This window comes from Pagrus major, chromosome 11, assembly GCF_040436345.1.
Source record: "Pagrus major chromosome 11, Pma_NU_1.0".
In the NCBI taxonomy this organism is placed as follows: domain Eukaryota; kingdom Metazoa; phylum Chordata; class Actinopteri; order Spariformes; family Sparidae; genus Pagrus; species Pagrus major.
Window position 1 is genome coordinate 23,114,494 of NC_133225.1, and position 22,353 is coordinate 23,136,846.

General features: G+C 39.7%; 1 protein-coding gene across 2 annotated transcripts; it reads right to left on the minus strand.

Annotated features, from left to right (window-relative positions):
* Positions 1–214: 214 nt before the first annotated feature.
* LOC141005154 (protein ENL-like) lies at positions 215–21,704 on the minus strand. 2 transcript variants are annotated; one of them, XM_073476928.1, is made up of 12 exons: positions 21,636–21,704; positions 14,360–14,540; positions 13,519–13,601; positions 11,246–11,389; positions 9,473–9,598; positions 6,960–7,610; positions 6,366–6,456; positions 6,113–6,224; positions 5,014–5,113; positions 4,477–4,545; positions 2,795–2,866; positions 215–2,416 (listed from the first exon to the last, which is right to left on the minus strand). In XM_073476928.1, the coding sequence occupies exons 1-12, from the start codon at positions 21,645–21,647 to the stop codon at positions 2,288–2,290; spliced, it is 1,770 nt and encodes a 589-aa protein (XP_073333029.1). In that variant the 5' UTR covers positions 21,648–21,704; the 3' UTR covers positions 215–2,287. The 2 variants fall into 2 exon arrangements, with proteins under 2 accessions (XP_073333029.1, XP_073333028.1); XM_073476927.1 differs by having other exon boundaries at positions 4,468–4,545.
* Positions 21,705–22,353: the final 649 nt, after the last annotated feature.

Here is a 22,353-nt window from a genome sequence, read left to right on the forward strand (position 1 = left end):
CTGCAAGTCGCAGAAAAAGGCACTAGAGTGGGGCTGTTGCTAGCCGTAGAAAAGTAAAAGCGATATACATTCATAGCTCACAGGTTATCTTAACCGCAATCTGGGAATAAATACACAAAATGCACTTGTAGAAAAATAAAATGTAAAAAAGCGTGGCCCCTATTTTCTTTTTTCTTATTTTTGGATTCTGGGAGACAAGTATGGCTACTTTTTCACGGCTTTATTTTTGTTTTAAACCCCCACCCCACCCTACCCTACCCTACCCACCACTTAGAAGGCAATTCAGGAGTGATCCTCCACTGCTCTGGCCGCGAGCAGTCGAGCCCTTTCATGCACGCCAATATGGGAATAAGGGAGATGAAGAAAGAGGAGGGTGTAGAGGATGAGGGGGATTCAGTGGGAAGGGGGGAGCTGTTGGTAGGAGGTCAAGGCTCAGCTTTCAGTGCGAGGAAGTAGAGGGGAAACTCAACAGAACATGTGTTTTCAAATGTTCAGAAAACAGAGAAAGCTCATCCATAACACAGTCACACACACACACATACAGCATACGTCTCAGTGTCATCATGTACAGTGTTGAGTGTAAGGACAAACATGTGCTGGGTACGACTTTAACCTCCCCTATTTAGCATTTATAAGCACTGTGAACATTTAATAAATGTTTGATAACACAGTTATTTGTTGTACACACCTCTGTAAGGACATTTTAGATTTTTTTTAAAGGGGCTCTAAGTAACAAGTCAACAACAATTTCAATTTACATGCATTAACCCCTCAAATGTGAGCGGATTGTAGCGTGATGTGAAAACTGAGACTGTTTTACTGGTTTATTTGGCGGACCCTGCCACCTTTCTAGCTTCAAACAGTGTTCTGGGGACCTTATTTTCCTCTGAGAACAGCTTGTTTATTCAGTTATGGAAAAGATAAATATTTCTGATTTTGTATTATTACCTCATTCATATTGTAAATATTAAAATTCTGAGTTTGAATTTCTTGAATTTTCAACTGAATTTCTTACATATTGCCCCTTTAAAGTTCAGTATTTGTCAACATTTATCCCATTAAGACATATTTTATATCATAACAACAGTGTTTCAACAATATTGTCATTAGAGCTGCAACTTTTAGTCGATTTATTGCTCAAAAGACAATTAAATGTGAACTATTTTGATAATCAATGAACTGTTTTTTTCAAGCAAACATATCAAACATTTGCTGGTTCCAGTTTCTTAATTGTCAGGATTTCCTGCTTCTCTTTATCATTTATGATGATAAATGAAGAGTCTCTGGGCTTTGGACTGTTGGTTGGACAAAAGGAGCAATTTGAAAACGTCACTTTGGGCTCTGGGAGATTGTGATGAGCATTTTTTTCACAATTTTAAGACATTTTATAGGCCGAATGAAAATAATTGTTAGTTGCAGCCCTAATTGTCAATCATTATCTGTTGGTAAACCAGCCTCCACTTGTGTGTGCCCACAGGAGTCATTGACAAATACATTAAAAATCACATATCTGCTTACAACTACATTATAGTGTGTCATAAACCATTAATTCAATGTTTGTATATTGTCTAAAAATGCTAAATGTGGGGGTTTGAAGTCAAGTATTACCTGAATCTGTCTGTTTGTCGTGTGTGCGGGAAAGGAGGGGAAACTGTTGTTGTTTGGGCTCGAGCTCCATGAACAAAGAGAAGTCGGTAACCACAGAGACAACATCTCCTCTTAAACCTCAGCAGCGCTCGCATGCACACACACACATGCACAGTCAACACACACACGACTCAACAGTATGTCGGGAGAGAAATGAGCTCCAGCTGACAGCAGGGGGAAGGGAACTGGAGCGTTCTGCCAAGTAAGGAGTGTGCGTGTGAAGGGGGAGGAAATGGGAGGGGAGGGTGGGTATTGGCTTTGCAAAGGCGAGAGCAATATGAGTGCAGGGGGGTGAAGGAGGGGGTGTGGGGTGCATTCCACAGCTCTGCACAGACAGAAAAAAAAAAGATGTGTAGTGAAAATCCTGACTGTAGATGGAGTTCTCTCCCACCCCTCCCTTCCACACCTCCTCCTTCAGTCTCCTCCCCAGCGTCACCTGAAGGCGGTGTGTCTTCATGTGTGCTTGTGTTTTGTTCGAGTGTTTCTGTTTGTGTGGTAGTTGTTCGACGGTTCAGTCAGGCCTGTGAGACGGCTGCGACAGATGTGGCTGCTTGTCCCCTCCTTAAAAGAGAGGAGAGGTGGTGGCAAGTCTACCTCCGCGCTGCCATCCACACACCGGTTTCCCCACGTCAGCTTCCTGTCACGTGGCCGTCGCCTCCAGGTAGCTCTGTAGTTTGCGGACGGTGGACTCGTCCAGTGAAAAGAGGTCAAAGTCAAAGGTGGTGTTGGTCACGTTGAAGTGGCCCGTCTCTTCGATCAGGTTGACAATCTGACAGAGGAGAGATCAATTAATCATTTACCATATTTGTACTTCAGATCACGTGTTTCATAATCAGACCTAGACATTTTTATTATTATAATATCACATTTTTCAGTACTTCCACTCCAAGCTGTGTGATATGACAACATATGTCACGTGATGTTATTACATATTACATAACATTATTACCTACATTATGCAATAGAAAACACTTAAAATGAAATGTGTTAACTTTGTCCTTTAGATCTCATTATTCATGCTGAAACTCTCTGCAAAAGATGCAATTTTTAAAAATGGTTGTCAACACTTGTTGGTATTCCAGTTGGTGTAGAATATGGTGTTGGTATGATGTTTATCAACATGAGAGACCATGGCATGAACACACACCTGCTGTAGGACGTTACGCTCCCTTAAAGCCATCAGTCTGCGATGGAGGTCCACTAATTCTTCTGTGTAGGCCTGCAGAGAGGTGAACATGGTCGATTTAGTATTCAAGGACAGCAGAGACTCATAGTGATGTTCCTTTGTAATCAAAAATCTAACTTCAGTACAAACACAGGGAAAAGGTTTTTAGCTGGGGGTAATGCTGCCCTAACTAGAGAGAAAACTAGCAAACCTTGCTGACCAGATAATCATGACACCAAACCATCTAAGAAGTAATTTCTGGGCGCTTTTTGGATTCGTCATCGTGGATGGCAAAAATCAAAGATAAAGGTTAGGCTGCTTACTGTAATCTTAGTTTGTCAGGAAAGAGCAGAGGACCAGAAAGCAAATGTCAATTAAACAACATTTAGTATGTCAGGATGGATTAAGATGATGACGGATGTATTAGTTTGAACAAATTATGTGCTACTTTCAATTATCGCTAATTTATAAAACACATTTTCGTCATCTTTTCGATGTGAGCACGCACAGTAAGCACATTGCAAATAACGGCCTGACACGCAATAAATAAGAAAAATTATTGTTATGCATGCAAACATTTGACCTATCAGATGGAGCCCTGGATACACGGGCCAAGCATTCACAACATTTGGCCAATCAGATGCAGCCCAGCTAGTGGACGGTAGATTTATTGGTGTCAGTTACATGGCAACTGTGAGGTTAGTTAGCACGTTGGCTGAGGACAGAGAGAAGAGCTATTTTTTTTCACAATTTTATATATTTTTGAAAAAGCAATGTCCCTATAGAGTCGCGATTTAGTGGAGAAACTTAGGGCCCGTGTCTACAGAGCGTTTTTTTCTGGCTGAAAAGCTCTTGTGAGTGCTGGGATGAAGCGTTTGTGCACTGAGAGAAAAAAAGGTTCCCGTGCATCTTGTCTCTATGACAATTCTCTTGACAACCAACGCTGCATGGTCCACACTGCCCTTTTGCGGTTTATTTGTTCAGTTATGGAGCAAACTAATTAATCTAGACATAATCACACAAACGAGAGGGTGTTTATCGTGTATTTATCCACTGTCAGGGTGTATTGTTATGTATTTTTTATTGTTAATATGCATACATGCTTTGTGTGGTTGACCAGACAGTTGATCTGTAAAAAGTCAAACTATCATAGTATGTTGTTTAGATTGTAAACGGAGCACGCCCAGACAAATCTGGGCTACATAAATCAAGTCGACTTGAGTGACACCAAACCATATCGACAGCTTTTGATTTAGCTGAAAAACGTTCTGCTGCTCTCCAAACAAAATGTTAAACTTGGGACTATTTGATTGAAACTACATATTGAAGTAGACATCTTCCTTTTAATTTAATCTCTGTGGGATTTAACCTTTTTTTCTGATGTCTCAACAGAATCCATTAAACTGAGAATATGTTTAATGTGAAGGGGTGAAACAGAACCTGTTCGCCAGAGTTTTATCACTACATGAATCATCTTGTTACAAAGAAGAAAGAAGAGATTTATTTTCAAGGGTTCAAAGGCCAGAGACTGTCTACTGTTTGCACATCTGGATCAATTCACTGGCCATCACTCCATATTGAATTCATTGAATATTGACAGAAACATTGAATGTGTATGTGTGGGTGAGAGTTAAAGCATAAAAAGTTTGATTTACCCTTCCTACCTTGTCGTATCCCTTCTTCAACACCTTCTCTGAGCGAAATGAGGAATCTGGACTCTTTCTGCCTGAAACCTGCAGAAAACACATTGGAGAAAGAAAAAAAAAGAGGGAAAGGGGAGAGAAATTTAAGAGACAGATGATACAGAGATGAGAGACAGAGGCTTGAGGAAATCTGGGACACTGATTACATTTAATAAAGCTGAAATGTCTGTCTGCTGAATGTCTTTAGGCTATTCTGTGTTAGGAAGCAAGACATTAAAAATATGGCATGTAGTAAAATTCAAATGAGTCATCTGTGTCTAAACTATTGCCTCACACTGTTCTGGCAATATTATTTTGACACTTTTGCTCATCCATGCGTTTCAAATTTCAATTTTTCTAACAATACCACACAAACACACAAAATAAGACTTTAAGGAAGGATTATCCTGAAGAAGAGACACACCGGATGATGAAAAATGTATAATATATTGTTAAGAATATATGAGGCCTGAATCAGTAATCAGCAGGTCGCACGCTGACTCAGTCTGCGTGACTCACTTTGTTGTTGGTGGAGTTGTGTTTCTGCGGGGGCGGGGCGGGGTCTCGACTGGGGCTGTGCGAGCCGTCACTGCTGTCACTCTCGCTGTCCAGGCTGAGTCTGACAGGGGACAGGGTGAGGTCAGAGGTCAGTCACACACAGACTGACAGACAGAACACATTGTCATACGGCTTACCATTGTACTTGAATGATGTGCGTCTGAGATCATCATTAATATCTGCTGTTAATATGGCAGTCAGTAAATAAAATCAATATAAGCTGTTTTTGGTTTGGAGTTTCATTTGGTGAAGGAGACAGAAATGTATCAAAAGAACAACAAGGGTAAATAATATTAAAAAGAGACACGAAATTGTGTCTCTGACTGCATGTCACACTGTTCAAGATAAGTCTAATAAAATCTATTGGCAATCTCTGTCGGTCTGTACCACATCAGTTCTGAGGCATGTCAGATTGTGTGATAAAAGCCATTTGAATTACAGTGCTACAAATTCTGTAAATGGAAAATAATACTGATGCAAACCAAAACTTCCAGCCAGCTGTGTTTATATCAATTTTGAAATTTGTGCATATAAAAACCTGACTGTAAATGCTGGAAATCTAAAAAAAAAAAAAAGAAAAAAAAGAAAGAAAAATAAAAAGTCAAACTCAAAATATCACAAAAAGGTCGAGGCTGAGGTAGAAAAGTTGGTGTACGGATAAAAGCAAAATGAAACAGGAAAGTCAGGAAACAGACTTGGCAAATAAATCATGATGTACTTGGAGCATGTGACTTAAATGTCCACATACAGAGACAAAAAAAATAAGAGGAGAGGAAAACATCAGATTAGAGCTGCAACAATTAATCGATTAGTTGTAAGCTATTCAATTAATAGCCAACTATTAAACTGTTTGAATAATTTTATCTAGCTCTTTATCTAGCTTCTTAAATGTGAATATTTTCAAACCAAGACATTTTAGGATGATATCTTGAACTTTGGGGAACACTTTTCACCATCTTCAGACATTTATAGACCAAACGTCTTATCAATTATTTGAGAAATCTACAAATTAATCTACAATGAAAATTAGAGATGTAAAGGTGTATTTAGGGAGACTAACCGAGAGTCCCGGTTGGGGGGGTTAGTCTTGATGGGCGTCTCCTCCTCTGAGCTGCTGTCGTCATCGTCCGACTCTTCTGACTGGATCTCCTCCACCATGGACCGGAGGGGACCTGGGAGAGGACGACAGCATCACACAAACTACAATATTGACCTGAACCTTGTAATTCAAGCAAACTTTTAACATACCCAAATTACACGTTTAAACAGTTACATAAAATTATCTTTGGTGAAAGAAGGTGAATGGACTCTACCTTGCCCTTGTTTCTGTCCAGGCTCAAAGTCTGAATCTGAACTGGAGTCAGAGCTCGAACTGGAGTTGGAGGGACTCGAAGGGGCTGACTGCTGTAGGAGACAAAACAAAAGACAAAAGAGAGAGAGAGAGAGAGAGAGAGAGAGAGAGAGAGAGAGAGAGAGAGAGAGAGAGAATATCCTTTTTGTTAAATATACAAATTAGAAAGTACAACAGGGAAATGATTGGTAGATTAATTAATAAATCGAACAAAAAAAACAACAAAAACATTGCCTAGTTTCTCATTTGTGAGGTTTTGTCACTTTCCTTCATCTTGTGTGATAGTAAATTGAATATCTCTTTTTTGGTTTTGGACATTTTTACTATTTTCTAATATTCTATAAATGAAACAATCAATAGATTAAACAAGAAAATAATCGTTCGATTAAGACATCATAAAAACAATCCTCAGTTGCACCCCTACATGATATATAATGATAATTAACATTATATGAATTGTGTTGAAGTGACATTTTTACATAGCTTGACATTATAAAAAAGAATCTTTTTACAGTCAAAAAATGTTGTCTCTTTCCACATTTTCACGTCGACATACCTCTGACTTTGACGATGGTTCATCTGAATTCGACTCCTCTGACTCTGGAGGTTTCTTGGGCTCCTTCGGCTCCTGTGTGTCATTCTTGCCTTTAGCCCAGCGACCTTTTTCCTTGGAAGGTTTCTTTTCTGCGTATGGCTGGCTGGCTGCAGACGAGGAGGAGACTCGAGGAGAAGTTCCTGTAAAGGCCCCGCCGGTCGGCCCCTTCGGCCCCTCTGAGCTGCCCTTCTTCTGCTTTTTCGCACTGGGTTTGGGAGACTCGACAGTGGAGGGTCGTTTCCCCGGGGCTTTGGACTCCCCGGGCCCTCCCCCTCCTCCTCCCCCACCACCCCCTCCGCTCCCTGCCCCCCCTCCTTTAGGGGACATGCCCTCCATCTTCGACTCCTTCAGGGTGAGTTTAGGCTCTTTGAAGGCAGCCTTGGGTAGGACCTTAACTTCATCTTTCACTTTGATCTCTGACGGCTTTTTTGAAGACGATGATGAGGAAGAGGAAGGATCGCGGCCACTCTTGCTGCTTCCGTCTCTGTCGTTGTCTCCTTTTGACGTGGCTTTGCTCTCAGAGTCTTTTCGGGGCCGTTCACGGTGCTCCTTGGTCAGCTTGTGTGGTTTGGGTCCTTTGCTGCTGCCACCACTTCCTTCTTTGCTGGGTTCCTGGAGAAAGAATACAACAGCAGCACTGTGACTGACAATGAGAGCACTCAGCCAAAGGCTTCATAAACGGAGACAGGCTCAGCTGCATAAAGACCTCATCAAGCTCTGGCAAGTCTAGTCTGTACTGTAATAACATTATTTACTGTGAACCAGATGTCAAATTAAGCTTGTCGGTCAGCGTGAACTATAGCCAAAATAACAATTTTCTCAGTGATCAGTCTAAAAAAAAAAAACCTCTTCATGCAATAACAAGACTGAGAGTCTACAGCCACGCTAGCAGCTCTGTGCTAAGGTATAATATTTCTCATGTTCACTAGCATAGTTTAATATGCTGACAATTGCTTATGAACACTTAAGTTGAAATGGATGGAGATTTCTTTAGTTTTGCAGGTATTCGATCATAAAACAAAATATTTAACAAGATGAAATTTTAACCTGATAATGGCACTAGATGAAAAGCTAAAGAACGACGAAAGTTATAGCAATTCATCCAGAGGGCAACATGATTATTTGTACCAAAACTCCTTGCTTATCTGTCCAAAAGATCTCGAGACATTTCACTCATAACCACAAATATCAAACTTGTGGTGGTACTAGAGAAAAAGTGAAGCGATTACTAAAGTACAATTCATCCTCTGGGGAGCATGAACGTGTGTACAAAATTCCGCCTTAATCTGTCCGTTAACAGATTTCAGTCGGACCGACTGATAGACTTTGCCTAGAGTCATGCCACTAGTGTGGACAAAAGTAGAAAAATAAATGAGAAGAAAAAGTTAGTTCAGTGTATTAAACAGAGATACTCTACTACACTGCAGTAGAGTATGCAGACAGTATTTACACACTGCTCCTGCTGTGAGCTGCCAATCTGGATTTACAGTCATGAGTCAACTGGCAATGGACTACATTTGTTGTTTTACTGGAGTTACATTAGAACAAAATCTTATCTTTAAATGCATTTAATGAGGAAACTTAAACTTGTAGTAAAACTTTGAGGGCAGCAGACGAACTGATCATGTAGTGAAGGATGTATGTGTGCATCTCATCAACAGGATTGCCTTTTAAACAAAGCTCTCAGGCACAGTGATACAGGTATGGGATGATTATTTCCACACTGTTCATCCACGTATCAGCAAACAGTTCTAGAGGTGTTCACACAAGGGTCTTTGTTATATTCATTCACTGTAAAAAATAGACTCAATACAGACTGGAAGACTGGAGGGAGTCGCTATGCGAGTGTGTCTGTGTGATGTGATTTTTTTCTATGTCAGCAGATGGACACAGCTGGATGAAACCAAGTCCTCTATCTGCCTCAAGCTGCTGCTCAACAAACGCCCACTCATGTCACAATAATAATGAGGATTGAAGCGACATGTACATCTTTGTCAAATGAAGGGAACATTTTAATTATTTATATGTAGACATTAGGACAACTTGAAGATAGTCACCAATGTGGGTCTTGAAGTTTTGTAAATTACTCAAAATCTGTAGAACAAAACACTTACAGAAGCAAACCCATACATGTAGAAACTGTACTGGTCTCTGTGAAAGGTCTATACCAACAGTGGCAACAAATTAAACTGTAGCGGGATCAGTTTCCTGTTTTCTCCTCATATGTACCCTCTCCTGGCAGATAAGCCGGCTGAGTAATTCTGCATACATGCATACAGATGCTCAAAAACAGCTGGGAATGATTACGAGCCTGAGTCAACCTGTTCTGAAGACTGTTGTTAAGGGCCAGGCAAAAAACAGGTCAATAAAATGGACTGGAATGATCAATGAAGTTGTGACACCATGAATGAATGAGCAAGCTGACATGTTTGAGATGACTAAGATGGTGTTTTTCTTTGGAAAATGTAACCAACCTTTGACACATGAGAGGTCTTGGTCTTCTTGGGGTCTGAGAAGGCAGAGAGGGGGATGGTGGGGAGCATCGGGTAGTCTGGACTGGGCCTCGACACGGCCTCAGCTCCCTCTGGAACCACCAATACCTGAAATCAAAGAGACAAGAGTCATGGAAGCCACTGAATATATACTGTAAATTCTCCAAAAATGTACAGGGCCTTTATTTATTTTCACTAATGAGAAAACCAGACTTTTATAGAGGAAAAGGAAATTTTGGCCCTGGTTCTGTATGTAAAAGTCCCCGTCAAAGACAATGATACGTGACTCACAGTTCAAGCACTTCTACAGCGTGAGTCATCAGTACAAAACATTGCACAGTAACTGAGTGCTGCTAACTGCGAGTTTAAGCTTAAGATTAAGGTTCTGACAAAACAGATTGTGAAGCAAACAAAGAATCCTGCACACTTTACAACATTTGTACCAATTTTATAAACAACATTTGGTCCTCAGATCTTCATCAGGCAAAGCTCATATGTTGCAACATTTTTGTTCACAAAAAGCTGTCAGCCACGCCAAACTGATTGGAATAAATATAATTTCTCTGTAACAAAGATGAAAAGTTAAAACTGATGAACATAACATAAACCTTTATGATCATTACATTATGCAGGAAAGTCACGTTTTTCTTTGTTAAGTTTAATGAAGTTAAATTCATGACTTTTTAATAGGGATAGACCGATTGTCAGCCTGGCTGATTGTTGGGGCTGATATTCAGTACGGGTGATATTTCTGTCAGATTGCCAATAAAATAAAAAAATAATTTTAAAATGTACTACTTTGGCTCTGATGCAGCATTATACTTAGCAGACAAAGGAAATACTCTTACATAATACAAATACAACTCTTAAGATTTTTTATTTTTTCTGCAAATCCATATCAGATCTAAATATTGGTTATCAGTCTCCTTGGTTTCTAATAATCAGTATCCGCCCTGAAAAAGTCGTATGGGTTGATCCCTACTTGTTGAAACTACTTAGTAAACATACACAACATATTACCTGTTTAACAACCATGCCTGCGAACATATGTTAGCATGATGGATAACGAGCAGGGACAATATGGCCTAGAATGAGCCAGCTGCATACTGTTTTTTTCGGTGCTTCCCAGCAGTATATAACAATTTTTTCAATTAAAACATTTCAAGGTGGGCACCCAAGAATAGTGTCACCAATTCGGTATCTGACCAAACATAAAATGTGGTCACAATCTCTGAGTGATGGCACTGAATAATGGCCATAAAATGTGTGACAGTGAACTTGATCTAATCAGTTCATCGTTAAGTCCAATGGAACATTTTTGACAAATTTGAAGAAATTCCCTCAAGGCGTTCCTTAGATATTGCGTTCATGAGAAAGGGATGGATGGATGGACTGACAACCCGAAAACATAATAAAAAAGGTTTGAAAAGCCGCCTGTACGCACAATCCAGCATCGCAACAATCCCATTTTAGTGTTTAGTATTTATTAACATTACTAACAATCTAGGGCCTTTTTTGGGGAACTGAATTCAATGATTTTGAAGATGTTTCAAGACCTGCAGATACCCTGCAGTGATGATATAGTTTAAAGACAGACTTCAAATGGGGGAATAAAAATCTTCACACCCGTATTTGAGAATTCATAAAAAACATCATGTGGTAGCTGCTATTACAGCCCTACTGTTTACTAAAGTCACTTATTTAGCCATCAGTCTAGTCAACCTGGCAGCCAGCCAGTGTGTCAGGCAGCCTCACCCCTCCAGCTTTGATCAGCTTTCTCCTGAATTCTTTGGTGGGGTTGTTGAAGGTGAGCTTCTCACAGCGCAGGTGGTTCACTGGTGGGTTGCCCTCCAAGTTAAGGAAGAGGTCGTAGTTGAAACACACCTTTTTTGGCTCCTCCTGAAGAAAGACAGCAGATAAAGACTGTTTAAACCCTCCTGTAACAGTAATGTGACACAAACTAATCTGTGTTTGTCTTACTGCATTACTGCCCTTCATACCGTCACCTCTCAATACCTGCATATTTCACAACAAAAGATAAAAGCTGAATGAATGAACTATCACCCTGGAAGTCAATAAAAGAGACAGACAAAGCTGGAGCCGGCACACTGATAAGAAACGAGTAACATTCCTGAGAGAAGCTTTAGAGGAGAGGACAATTAAAGCAGAGAGAAAGCATTAACACACACTGAGGGATTCTACAAAACAAAATGTCTTCTTGTAAAGCAGGTGGAATAATGGCTGCTGATGTTTACACTCCTTGTGATTGCCTTTGAGTATTTTCATCATCTTCTTGACAGATTTGTCCACTGTGTGTAAGTTAATCGCACCTAAGAGGAGGAAGTAACATTGTTGGGTGCAGTCCAGAGGTTTAATATTGTAAAGAACTGCAGGAGCTGCACTAATGTGCACAGACCTCTGAAGCACCATCCTTATCTTGTAATGAGAGTTAAGTGGTTCTTTCTGTCTTTCATCATTCTTTTAAACGGCTAATGGAGACTTAAAGGTGCCAGTATAATAGGGTGTACTTATTTTATTTCTATCACTTAAGGAGAGAAATGTCCCCTATTAAAGTAATGTTTTACTAACACAATTGCTCATTCTGATTGGCTGAGTGGATATATAATAAATATATATGTACTGTATAATAACTCTTATTGACCTACTGGAGAGTGTGTTAGTAAGGTTGACCAAAGAGACAGAGCATCGCTGTGCTGCACTCAAACACTATACGTGCACTTAAGTAATCTGATTATTTCTGGCTTTGGGCAATAACCTGATTTCTGAAGTATCATGGTAAAAGGAACAGCTGCTTTCTTTTGCCAAGTTAAGGAATTAACCTGGTAAACAAGGTTGCATTTCTGCTAGAAAAACCTGTTTTTCCCCCGTAACCCAGATTTGTATGTTTATGGAAAGGCAGTCTAAGCTTGGTCTTAATCCGCCGTGAAGCTTAAAACATGACATTTATCTTGGCCAGGACTCGCTTGTTAAAGGCATTTTGAATCTCAATGGGAATATCCCTGGTAAAATAAAGGTTAAATAAAATAAATACATTGACACAGAGAGATCCGTGCACAGTTCATACAGCTTTCAGAAGAGTAAAACTCAAGCACTTTCAAGATACCCAAAACAAAAAATTCCAGACTTTTAAACCCTTCATCATCATAAATGCAATTGTGAAAAATAAAGCTTAAAGAAGTCCTTTATACCAATAGCAATCAATGTGTGACTTTGTTCATTTTATCAGCTGTTCATATTAACTTTGATTGTGTGTTTTGATCATGTTTACTTATTTGCTAATTTCGATGCCACCCAGTGAGCAAAAAGTGGTCTAGATCACGTCTTTTAGACGTCATTTATGGACATCCAAAGACATCTAAAAGACGTCCTCTGGGGAGCCAGAATGAAAGTTTTTTATATGTCTTTTCTGGACGTTGTATAGACGTTTATATGGCCATGGGAAGATGCATACACTGTCTCTTAGCCATGCTGTCTCTCCACCCCAACCAGCATCTTTTTTCTTTGGTCTTTTTTCAGTGTTTTTTATCAACTGATTATGGGCTGGCCAGACGTCTTTTGTCAATGTCGTTTATCGACTAATTCTGGCTGTCCGTGGACGTCCAGATCATAGCCAGTACGAACGTCTATTCTCAACTAATTCTGGATGTCAGTGGATGTCTAGATTATAGCCTGACTGGACGTCTTTTCTCAACGTCCTTTATCGACTAATTCTGGCTGTCAATGGACGTCCAGATCATGGCCTGGCCCAACGGACATGATATCAACCTGTTTTGGACGTCCACAGACATTGCCTGCTCAGTGGGCAGGAGACAACAAATAAACGTGACAGTGGGATCGTTTCATTTCAAATTTCAGATTATATTGAAAGTCAAGTCTTTATCAAGGATAATATATTTAAATTCAAGCATATTCCCGACCTTGAAAACATAATAGTTTTTTTTTAGCTCCAACAGTTTCTTTGAAGGAAACAAGCCTACAGTTTACTGTCCGTATTCAGTCTATCTCACCTTGTTCTTGAAGTAAACCTCAATAGGCATGAGGAAGCCTGCGTAGCCCGACTCCTCCACTTTGTACGGAGGTTCCTTGCATACTGCAGACAGACAAAGACATTAATTATCACAGTGATACTACACTTATCGATAGAATGCTATACTGTCATATGACCTAAATATATTAACTAAATAATTTTTGAGAAACAAATACTCCTTACAAGCTGTCACAAAATAAAATAAACAAATTATGTTACATTATGGGAGAATAACAGTCTTAGGAAACGTATATACTGCCATAAATTCAGTATGATGAACAACAAATTTATTTTTACAATTTGTACAAAAATATGATTGAAAGTAGAGTATTATGTCAAGATAAGAGATTTTTTAAAGGCACTCAAACACAAAACATGTTTGTGCGTTGACAGACGGACAGTGAGTGTACTTGACTGTATCTTTAAATGTAGAGAGAAAAATAAAAAATAGATTATTTCACTGCACAGTATATGCACCTGTGCATTGTTCATGGAGACAATGTCTGGATTGCTTACCTTAACTTTGACCCCTGTTGACGTTCGCATTTTAAATTTGATTTGAAAATTAGGAGCGTTATTACACCTGCTCAAATTTTATCAACTGCTGGTGCAACAGGATCATCATGAAGAAATGTGAAATGTGTTTGATTCAGCAGCCTCTTCAATTTATTTCCGTTTTCATCATTTTAACTTTTGTGAAATTAGTTTCTATCCCTGTCTTTTGTGCAAACACTAACTAAAACACTTCATTACCTTGGTGTGCGACATATGCTACGAAAATAAAGACACTGTGTTTGTGTTGAAATATCTCTCCGTCTTACCTCTCTTGGGTTTGGGGAAGCTCTCGTGCAGTCGGAAGACGACCTTCTCTACAAAGTGCTGGATGTCGCCGGTCTCTGGCCCTCGGACAAACACCATCCAGTCGTGGGTGAAGCCTTCTGATGTCACTTTCTTCCTCAGCTGGGCTCGGTGGCCCAACTCCAGCTTCACCTGCACTGTGCACTGAAAAGAGGCAGACAGAAAAAAAGAGTCACGTACTATATGAGACCACATTAGACCTGTATATGTGGTGAGTATATATATATATATACGAGCCAAAAATAGGTTAAAAGTGGACTACATGGGCAGAATGAGAAGCAGCAGATTTATTGAGATGAAGATACTGATGAAGATGTAGAATGGAAACATTTGTCTGTCTTTGATTATCTCGATGTGGTGAGCAGAGCAAGGTCAAATAAATGCCTAGAGATTTTTGTCTTCTTCCGTTGACTCTTTTAGACTTTAATCTGCATGTGGGCTATGTTGCAATGGAAAGATTCATATGCACCTTTAAAGCTCTTCTTTCCTCATGTCTATGCTCATATAACCTGCATGAGATGTCAGATATGATGATGTATTCTGAACATTTATGTCACAGATTAAATGTGTCAGACTAGAAAAAGAGACAAAAGAAGGGTAACCTGAAATTAAGTGGGTTTATTATACATGTTTGCTTGTCTATGATAAAATAATAAGGGTTACAAATCGAGTAAATTTCAATTATACATCCCCAAATCACAATTTTTGCTCAAGGCTTACAGCATATTACAACATCTATCCTTAAATCCTTGATATGCATGAGGGAAAACTCCATTATCATAATTTGGAATTATTCCTTCATCTGCAGAATCTCTTATTTTGATATCCAGTTTACTATCACATTTAAAACTTTCCTCAGAATTAATGTCACAAATTAAGAAGTCACGCTTTCAGGAAAAGAAGGGGACAGAAAAACTCATTCTAAAAATAAATGACAGCGGACGCGAGGGGAAGAGCGACTGCTGATTGCCACCTAATTGCTCGTGGAGGCGTCATTCTCGTGGATGGATTAAAAAAAAAAAAAAGCCTCTAAAACGATTTAATGGGTCGCCAAATATACTTAGGCCGCTGTTAATATACCTGGGCGACCCGCCCAAGTAAACTGTATGTATGGGAAACAGTGATTGTTATAAATTAAACTGCCCTACAACATATACGTTAAGAAAAAAAAATACCAAAACATTTGAGAGAATTTGCTGAAAAATGTTTATGTTTTGGACAGTTTGTCAGACAAAACAAGACAATACAAAATCGCATTGTCCTCATGCAATGGACACTTTCACTGTCCTGATGTTGTACGGACAAAACAATTAATGATGAAAATAATCTACAGATGAATCAATGAATGAAAACAGTCTTTAGTAGACTTGTTTGTCCCCCACAGCTCTAGATAAACACCTTGCTAACCGAGGTTGTTTAAGAAATAAACATCAGCAAAGCGAGAAGTGAGATTAAACCAAGGGGCCATTATTCATTGGTTCTTATTCCATCTTGAACAAAACCTCTGGGTCTCTATTTTGAGTGTGTGGACTTGATACTCAAGAGGAGAGGCTGAACACTTGGCCTGGACTGGTGTCGGGACGCTCCCTGTGGAATGGGAGTGATTAGCTGCCCGAGCCGACTGATCTCAAAGGGTTCGTCCAGAAGAGGGGCACATTGTTGGGCTACTTCTCTCTGCCAAGAACAATGACAGCGACAGGACGAGCAAATGACACTGTGCTGGTGGTGATTGGCAGAGCAAGTGAAGAGGCTATGGAGATGGAGTGCAGAAGGGAACGAGGGGGGAGACGAGAGGGGACAGAAAGGCACTTTATGTCCAGGGGAGGACTGAAGAATGTGGGGATTTGGCCCCGGCAGAGAGCAGCTCATGAGCTGGGACTGAGTGGGGGGATTAGAGGGGACAGGATTGAGATGAGCTGGTCTGGCACTCTCCGACTCACTCTCACACACACACACACAGAAACACACACATACACACACACACCTCCCCTGGCTGGCACTCCGCCCGGCCATTCTGTGGCAGTAATGCCCTTAAACTCCAGACTCCACCACACCCACAGCGAGCAGCCGTGGAGTCCCTCCAATCATCAACAACCCCCATCCCCCTGGCAACTTCACAAAATCAGGAATGTGATAAGGACAACATGAAAATCAGGATGATAATGAGCCAAAGAGGAAGACTCTATTAGAAACCAAAAGGGAACAATTATCTCAGAGCATGGACAAAATAAACATTTCTCCCAATTATCAGAAAATTGAGAGCCCAGGAGGCGAAATGAGGCAGAGAAAATTAGAGCTGAGACAATTAGTTGATTAATTGATTAGCTGGTAATTAATCTGGAGCTATTTTGATGCAAAGGTACCAAAAATTCACTGGTTCCAGCTTCTCAATTGGGAGGATTAGCAGCTTTTATTTGATTTATCTGCCAGTAAACTTTGAATATTTGGGTTTTGGACAGAACAAGACATTTTTAAAGACATCAACTTGGGCTCTGGATTATTAAACTTCCATTTTTCACGATCTTTTTGACATCTTATAGAGCAATCAATCTCAATCAAAAGAATCAAGACTGATCATCTCTGCAGCACTACTTCATTATAATGCTGTTTATCCCACATTTATCCTAAAATTTAAAAATGCAACCTCTTGCGATTTGTATATTGCAAGTAGCCATACTGCGATTTCAATAATATTTTGATTAATTGTGCAGCCCTAAAAGGTACTAAACATTCACGGGTGAGGATTTGCTGCTTTTGTTTGATTTTTGTGCCAGTGAACTTCTAATATTTGGGTTTTGCACTGTTTTGAAAACATAAACTTGGGTACTAGACTATTATACATACATTTTTCACAATCTTTGACATTAAACAAAGCAGACAACCAATCACGAATTATTATTATCATTAAGTGCAGCTATAGATAAAATACTAGGGCTACAACTAATGATCATTTTCATAATCAATTAAAGGAAAAGTTCACCTAAAACTGAAAATTCAATCACTACCTGCTGACCCCTGCGCTGATGGAAATTTGGGATAAGTTTTGCAGTCCACAAAACATTTCAGGAGCTTCGCAGCAAAACAGCGTGGCAGCATTCTCCTAAACAACTGAATTAGATGTGGAGTTGTTTTAAAACGTAAAAAAATAAATAAATAAAATGACTCCATACAGCTGGCCTGGTGTAATCCAAGTCTTTGGAAGCCCCGAGATCCCAAACTGATTTGACAAGACAATATTCAGACCCTTTCTAAAGCTGAAATCGCCACTGTAGCTGCTAAGCTAATAACATTAGGGTGGGTGCACAAGTTCAAGCCAGTGATGTCTGTTCAATCAATTCGGGATCTTCTGGCTTACACAGGACGGGCTGTATTGAACCATTCTATTTTATTTTATTTTTTGCTGTTTTTACGTTTTCAAACAAGTCTTTTCTTAGGGTGTTTAGGAGAAAGCTGCAGAGTTTCTATAAATTGTTTCTTTTGTCTAAAAAACCCACATACAAATAATGTATTGTGATATAATAGAACAAAAACAGCACAATGTGACATTTTAGAAGCTGTAGGAAGCAAATGTTCAGTATTTTACAAGAAAAATGATGTAAACAATGAATTAACCATTAAGTTTCTATTAATTGGCTACTAAACTATTCATCTCAGCTCTATAAAATACAGACAGGAAGAGAAGTCAAACTGACTGAAAGTATGAAGAGAATTCCTCTATCAAACCGGAAACTGGAGATCATTTCTACTAATAATCAGAAAATTAAGAGCCCCAGAGGCGGGGAAAATAAAGACATGAATGAAAATCACGTTGATTGAGCTGGATATCAATTGAACTGCATCACACTGCCTGAAAAAAATTAACACCAGGGATCTAAAAAACAATGGTTAAGTTTCTCAATCATTCAAGTCTTCCGGTATGAGATGGACAAAATGACTTTAGGCAACACATTTATTTCTATCCTCTATAAAAGGAACACAGGGGGATACAAAACCAGACACCACAAAGCCACTAACATTGAGATGGTGCTCATGCTCTCTCTCTTTCTCATACACGCACAGAGCTCCAATTGAGAGGATGAGAGGAAATACTAATTTTGGCAGACACGCTGGCACCCACAAAAACAATGAACTCCCAGCTGACTTGTAAATAACACCCCTCATGACCATGTTAAATCTCTGCCAGCTAATGAACGATTAAAATGAAAAGTCAGAAACTTTCCCTATGAGCGGAGGACAAACAATCACGTCAGCAGCTGTGATTTCACAGTGCTACAGCTTCCACTTAAATCCTTCCTCACACCCAGTCTTATATCTAAAAAGATGACACGGAGAGAGATGAAACAGTTACTTGTATTGGAAAAATAGTCAATCCCAGAGAGCCACGGGGGAGTCATAAATAGCCAATCTGCAGCACCCAAGGAAAACAAGTGAGTATTGGAAATGGGGTGCGTGAATGTGCGTGTGGGGATTATGAGAAGCTGCATGACCACTCATCCCGTCTTCCCGAATGCTGTGTTCATTACATGCAGATCTCATGACTAAAGAAGAGCAAAGATCGCAGTATTTGCACACAAAGACGTGGTCCTACTTCACTGTCCACAACACATGAAGCTGATTAACCATCATCCAGCTGTGTCCTGATGCTGTAATGTGCAATACATGAATTCAAATGCAACATTTGCAAACTGAACTTGACTCTCTTCCGGATCTGACAGACTCAGAGCTGCTGCATACCCAACGGTATAAAGGTAGCACACACACAAATCTTCAGGGCTGAGTTGACAAATCTCAATTTCAGCTATTTATTTTGGCCATATCAGCCAACATGCTAATGTTTCGGCCTTGCGGCTTTCTGTGGCCAAAACAAATAGGGGAAATTGAGATTTGTCAACTCAGCCCTGAAGATTTGTGTGTGTGCTACCTTTACACCATAAAATAAATTACTGGGAAGACGCATCCTCTCACAAATGGACTTTACTGCCGGTTTTCTCACATCCACCTATCTAAAACAAAAGCAGTACAATGCAATGCAGTGTTATCAAAAATATTGTAATTTCAATACTAATCAATTCTGAACATTTGAAAAGGTGTCAATACTTATTTTTTTTGCAGTATTTTCCAGTACTAGCTGTTTTTTCGATCCCCTGTCCAACAGCGAGTTGACACGTGTTGCTGTAGCGCCCACATAGCTGTACCTCCTCCAGAAGTAAATTAACTTTGATGCAGTTGTTCTGAACACACAGTACACAAGCCTTGTTATATTCATCTTTCAATAACAATCTAAAAAGTTATGCCCTCAATGTTGTGTCAATTTTTCCTCATGGTATTGAATAGGGGTTGACTGATAAGGCTTTTTCAGGGCCAATACTGATACAGGTTATCAGAAATCAAGGAGACTGAAAACCGATATTTGGGACCGATATTCATTTGCAGTAAAAATGAAACTCTTTGTAAAACGACCAGTGATGAAATCAAGTACTGTTCTTAAGTACAATTTTGAGGTACTTTACTTTAGTATTACCTTTTTCTGCTACTTTATACTTCCTCTCCACTATTATTTGATAAATTTAGTTAGTTTAGTAGTTACTTTGCACATTATTCAGTATTTGTAGACTAATAATTGTGGCGTTTTACCAATCAGATATTATTGTGGGCCGGACATTGCGTCAGAGGATGCTGCATCAAAGTAAAAGTATCATATTCTAAAATTAGTTCATTTTATCAGCAATCTGACAGAAATAAAATCACCGATACTGATCATCAGAAAAGGCTGAATATCTGCTCCCTAGTATTGAACATGGTATTAAATATAAATAATTCTTTATGGTATTGCATCAAAGTTAGAGATCATTTAAGTTATAAAATCCATGTTTATCAGTGAGGATCCATCTAGTACAAATCAATTCATTTGACCAGAACCATGAATTACAGCAAAAACCTCTCTAGAACAGTTTAACAAGATCTTAATATTATAACCTTTATAAAAGGTGTGTTTTGCAAGGGTGCATGATTTTAGCTATGTGCACCACTTAACTTGTGAATGTGCATGTATGAATACAAAATGCAAATCTTGCACATGTAACATAGTTAACATTCACGACAGAAGTACAACTACACAACTCTTTTAACTTGTAGCAGAAGACCTCCTCTGCATGAACACACACATTTTCTAGTTAAACTTCAAAGGGGCCAACACTGAATGGGGACTAGTTCCAAGAAAGTGGCTGAGACACTTTCCAAGGGTGTGTGTGGCCTAACCTTCTGAAATATAGTCCTGAATAACCCCAGGCATTTAGAGACTAACCCACTTTGAAGTAATATCTCCCTTGCAGTTAGCTCATGTGTAATTTGGTTAACCCACTTTTCTGTTTTCTGCAAAATAAATGATGAAGCTGTTTAAGATGATATAAATCTTAACTGTGCAGATTTATACATGCAGTAGTATCAAAAGCGAAGCCTTGATCTTGCAAGAGCAAAAAGGCTTACATGCAGGTCATTAAATTATGTTTTACATTCTGGTTTCTTTATAAAGATCCGCCAATGCATGGGTGGTCATCATGACTGGATCAAGTTCAACGCTTGCCACAGAGCTTTTCCACCATGCTACATGCATTTTACTCTACAGTCATGAATGTGGTAGGCATTAAACATTAACCAACTGCCGGCTAATAATGCAAAGATATTACAGAAGTTGCATGGTCGTTTTTAATCAGCCTTGCATGTGAGGTTTCAGGCCGCTGGCAGTGGAGACACCACCCCGCCTCTCCAGCCCAACCTGGAGAGGACAAATCTTTTCCCCGGCGCCTTGTAGCGGCTCCTTAGCCTTTAGCCAACGGCCGACACTCTCCTGATAGGTAGACTAGCTTAGCTTAGCTACACAAAAACCCGACTCAAATTGGTCTTCATGGTGTTTAACAAGGTGCATGTGCGTTTTAAACACAACAGAGCGGAATAAACACCAGGTGTAAATCTCTTTGTGTGCCTGGTTGTGGCTAGAGCTATGCAGCGGTGCTGAATGGTGTGGTAGACTGAAGCTAGCTAGCGGTAAATACCGATGTATGAGTGCCCAGCTAGCATAGCTCCAGAGCCAAACAACTACGAGTTCATTAGCAGCAGGAGCATTTTTTTCTTCTGGCTAGCAGAACAGAGGATTCATTCCTGCCCTGGCAGCGCGCAGCCTGCTGGCATTTTCTCCGTGAAAAGTTCAGATTCCACAAGGAGACACAAAAGCCACTGTACCTGGTTCTCCATGTTTTTCTGGCCTCAGTGATTGTTGTATTTATTTACAGCGGCGTTTGTGGAGTGTCTCCCCAGCCTCTGCTCCTCATTGTGTGTCAATCCAGCCCAGAAGCGGAAGGCAGACGGCTCCCCTCCCCTTCCAGACGGCTGCTGGCAGGCAACCAAAACAGAAAGCTCTCTCAGCCAATCAGCGAGCCGTAAATTTAAGCACTCTTGAAAGTAACCAATCGGAGCACGGGAGAGGCGGGGCAGACGCTGAGCTGCAAATACAATTAAAGCATTTTCTGGGGGTTTTCTCGAGTGACAGCGAGCTTGTCCCAATGGCTACAGCTCTGTTTCAATTGTAAAATGCACATGATGTTAATTGATTAATCGGAGTTCGATTGTAAGGGATTCACGTCTTAGCTATTGCTATTAGTCTGGTAAATGAAATATCAATAACATTAAGAATGTGACATATATCTTAGTCATACAACTTCATATGTATCACAATTTTATTTTATTTTTTAAAAAGTATGGTCTGTTTTCTGTCCACACATTCACATTCACACTCGTGTGTGATCTTTCTCAGGGACCACAGGCCAGTGCTTCTGGTTTATAAACCAGTCATGTAATATGGAGGACTAATACTGCCAAAATCAAACTTAAATAAAGAAATGTATAAATGGCTCAATATTGATTGATTGATTGATTGATTGATTGATTGATTGACTGACTG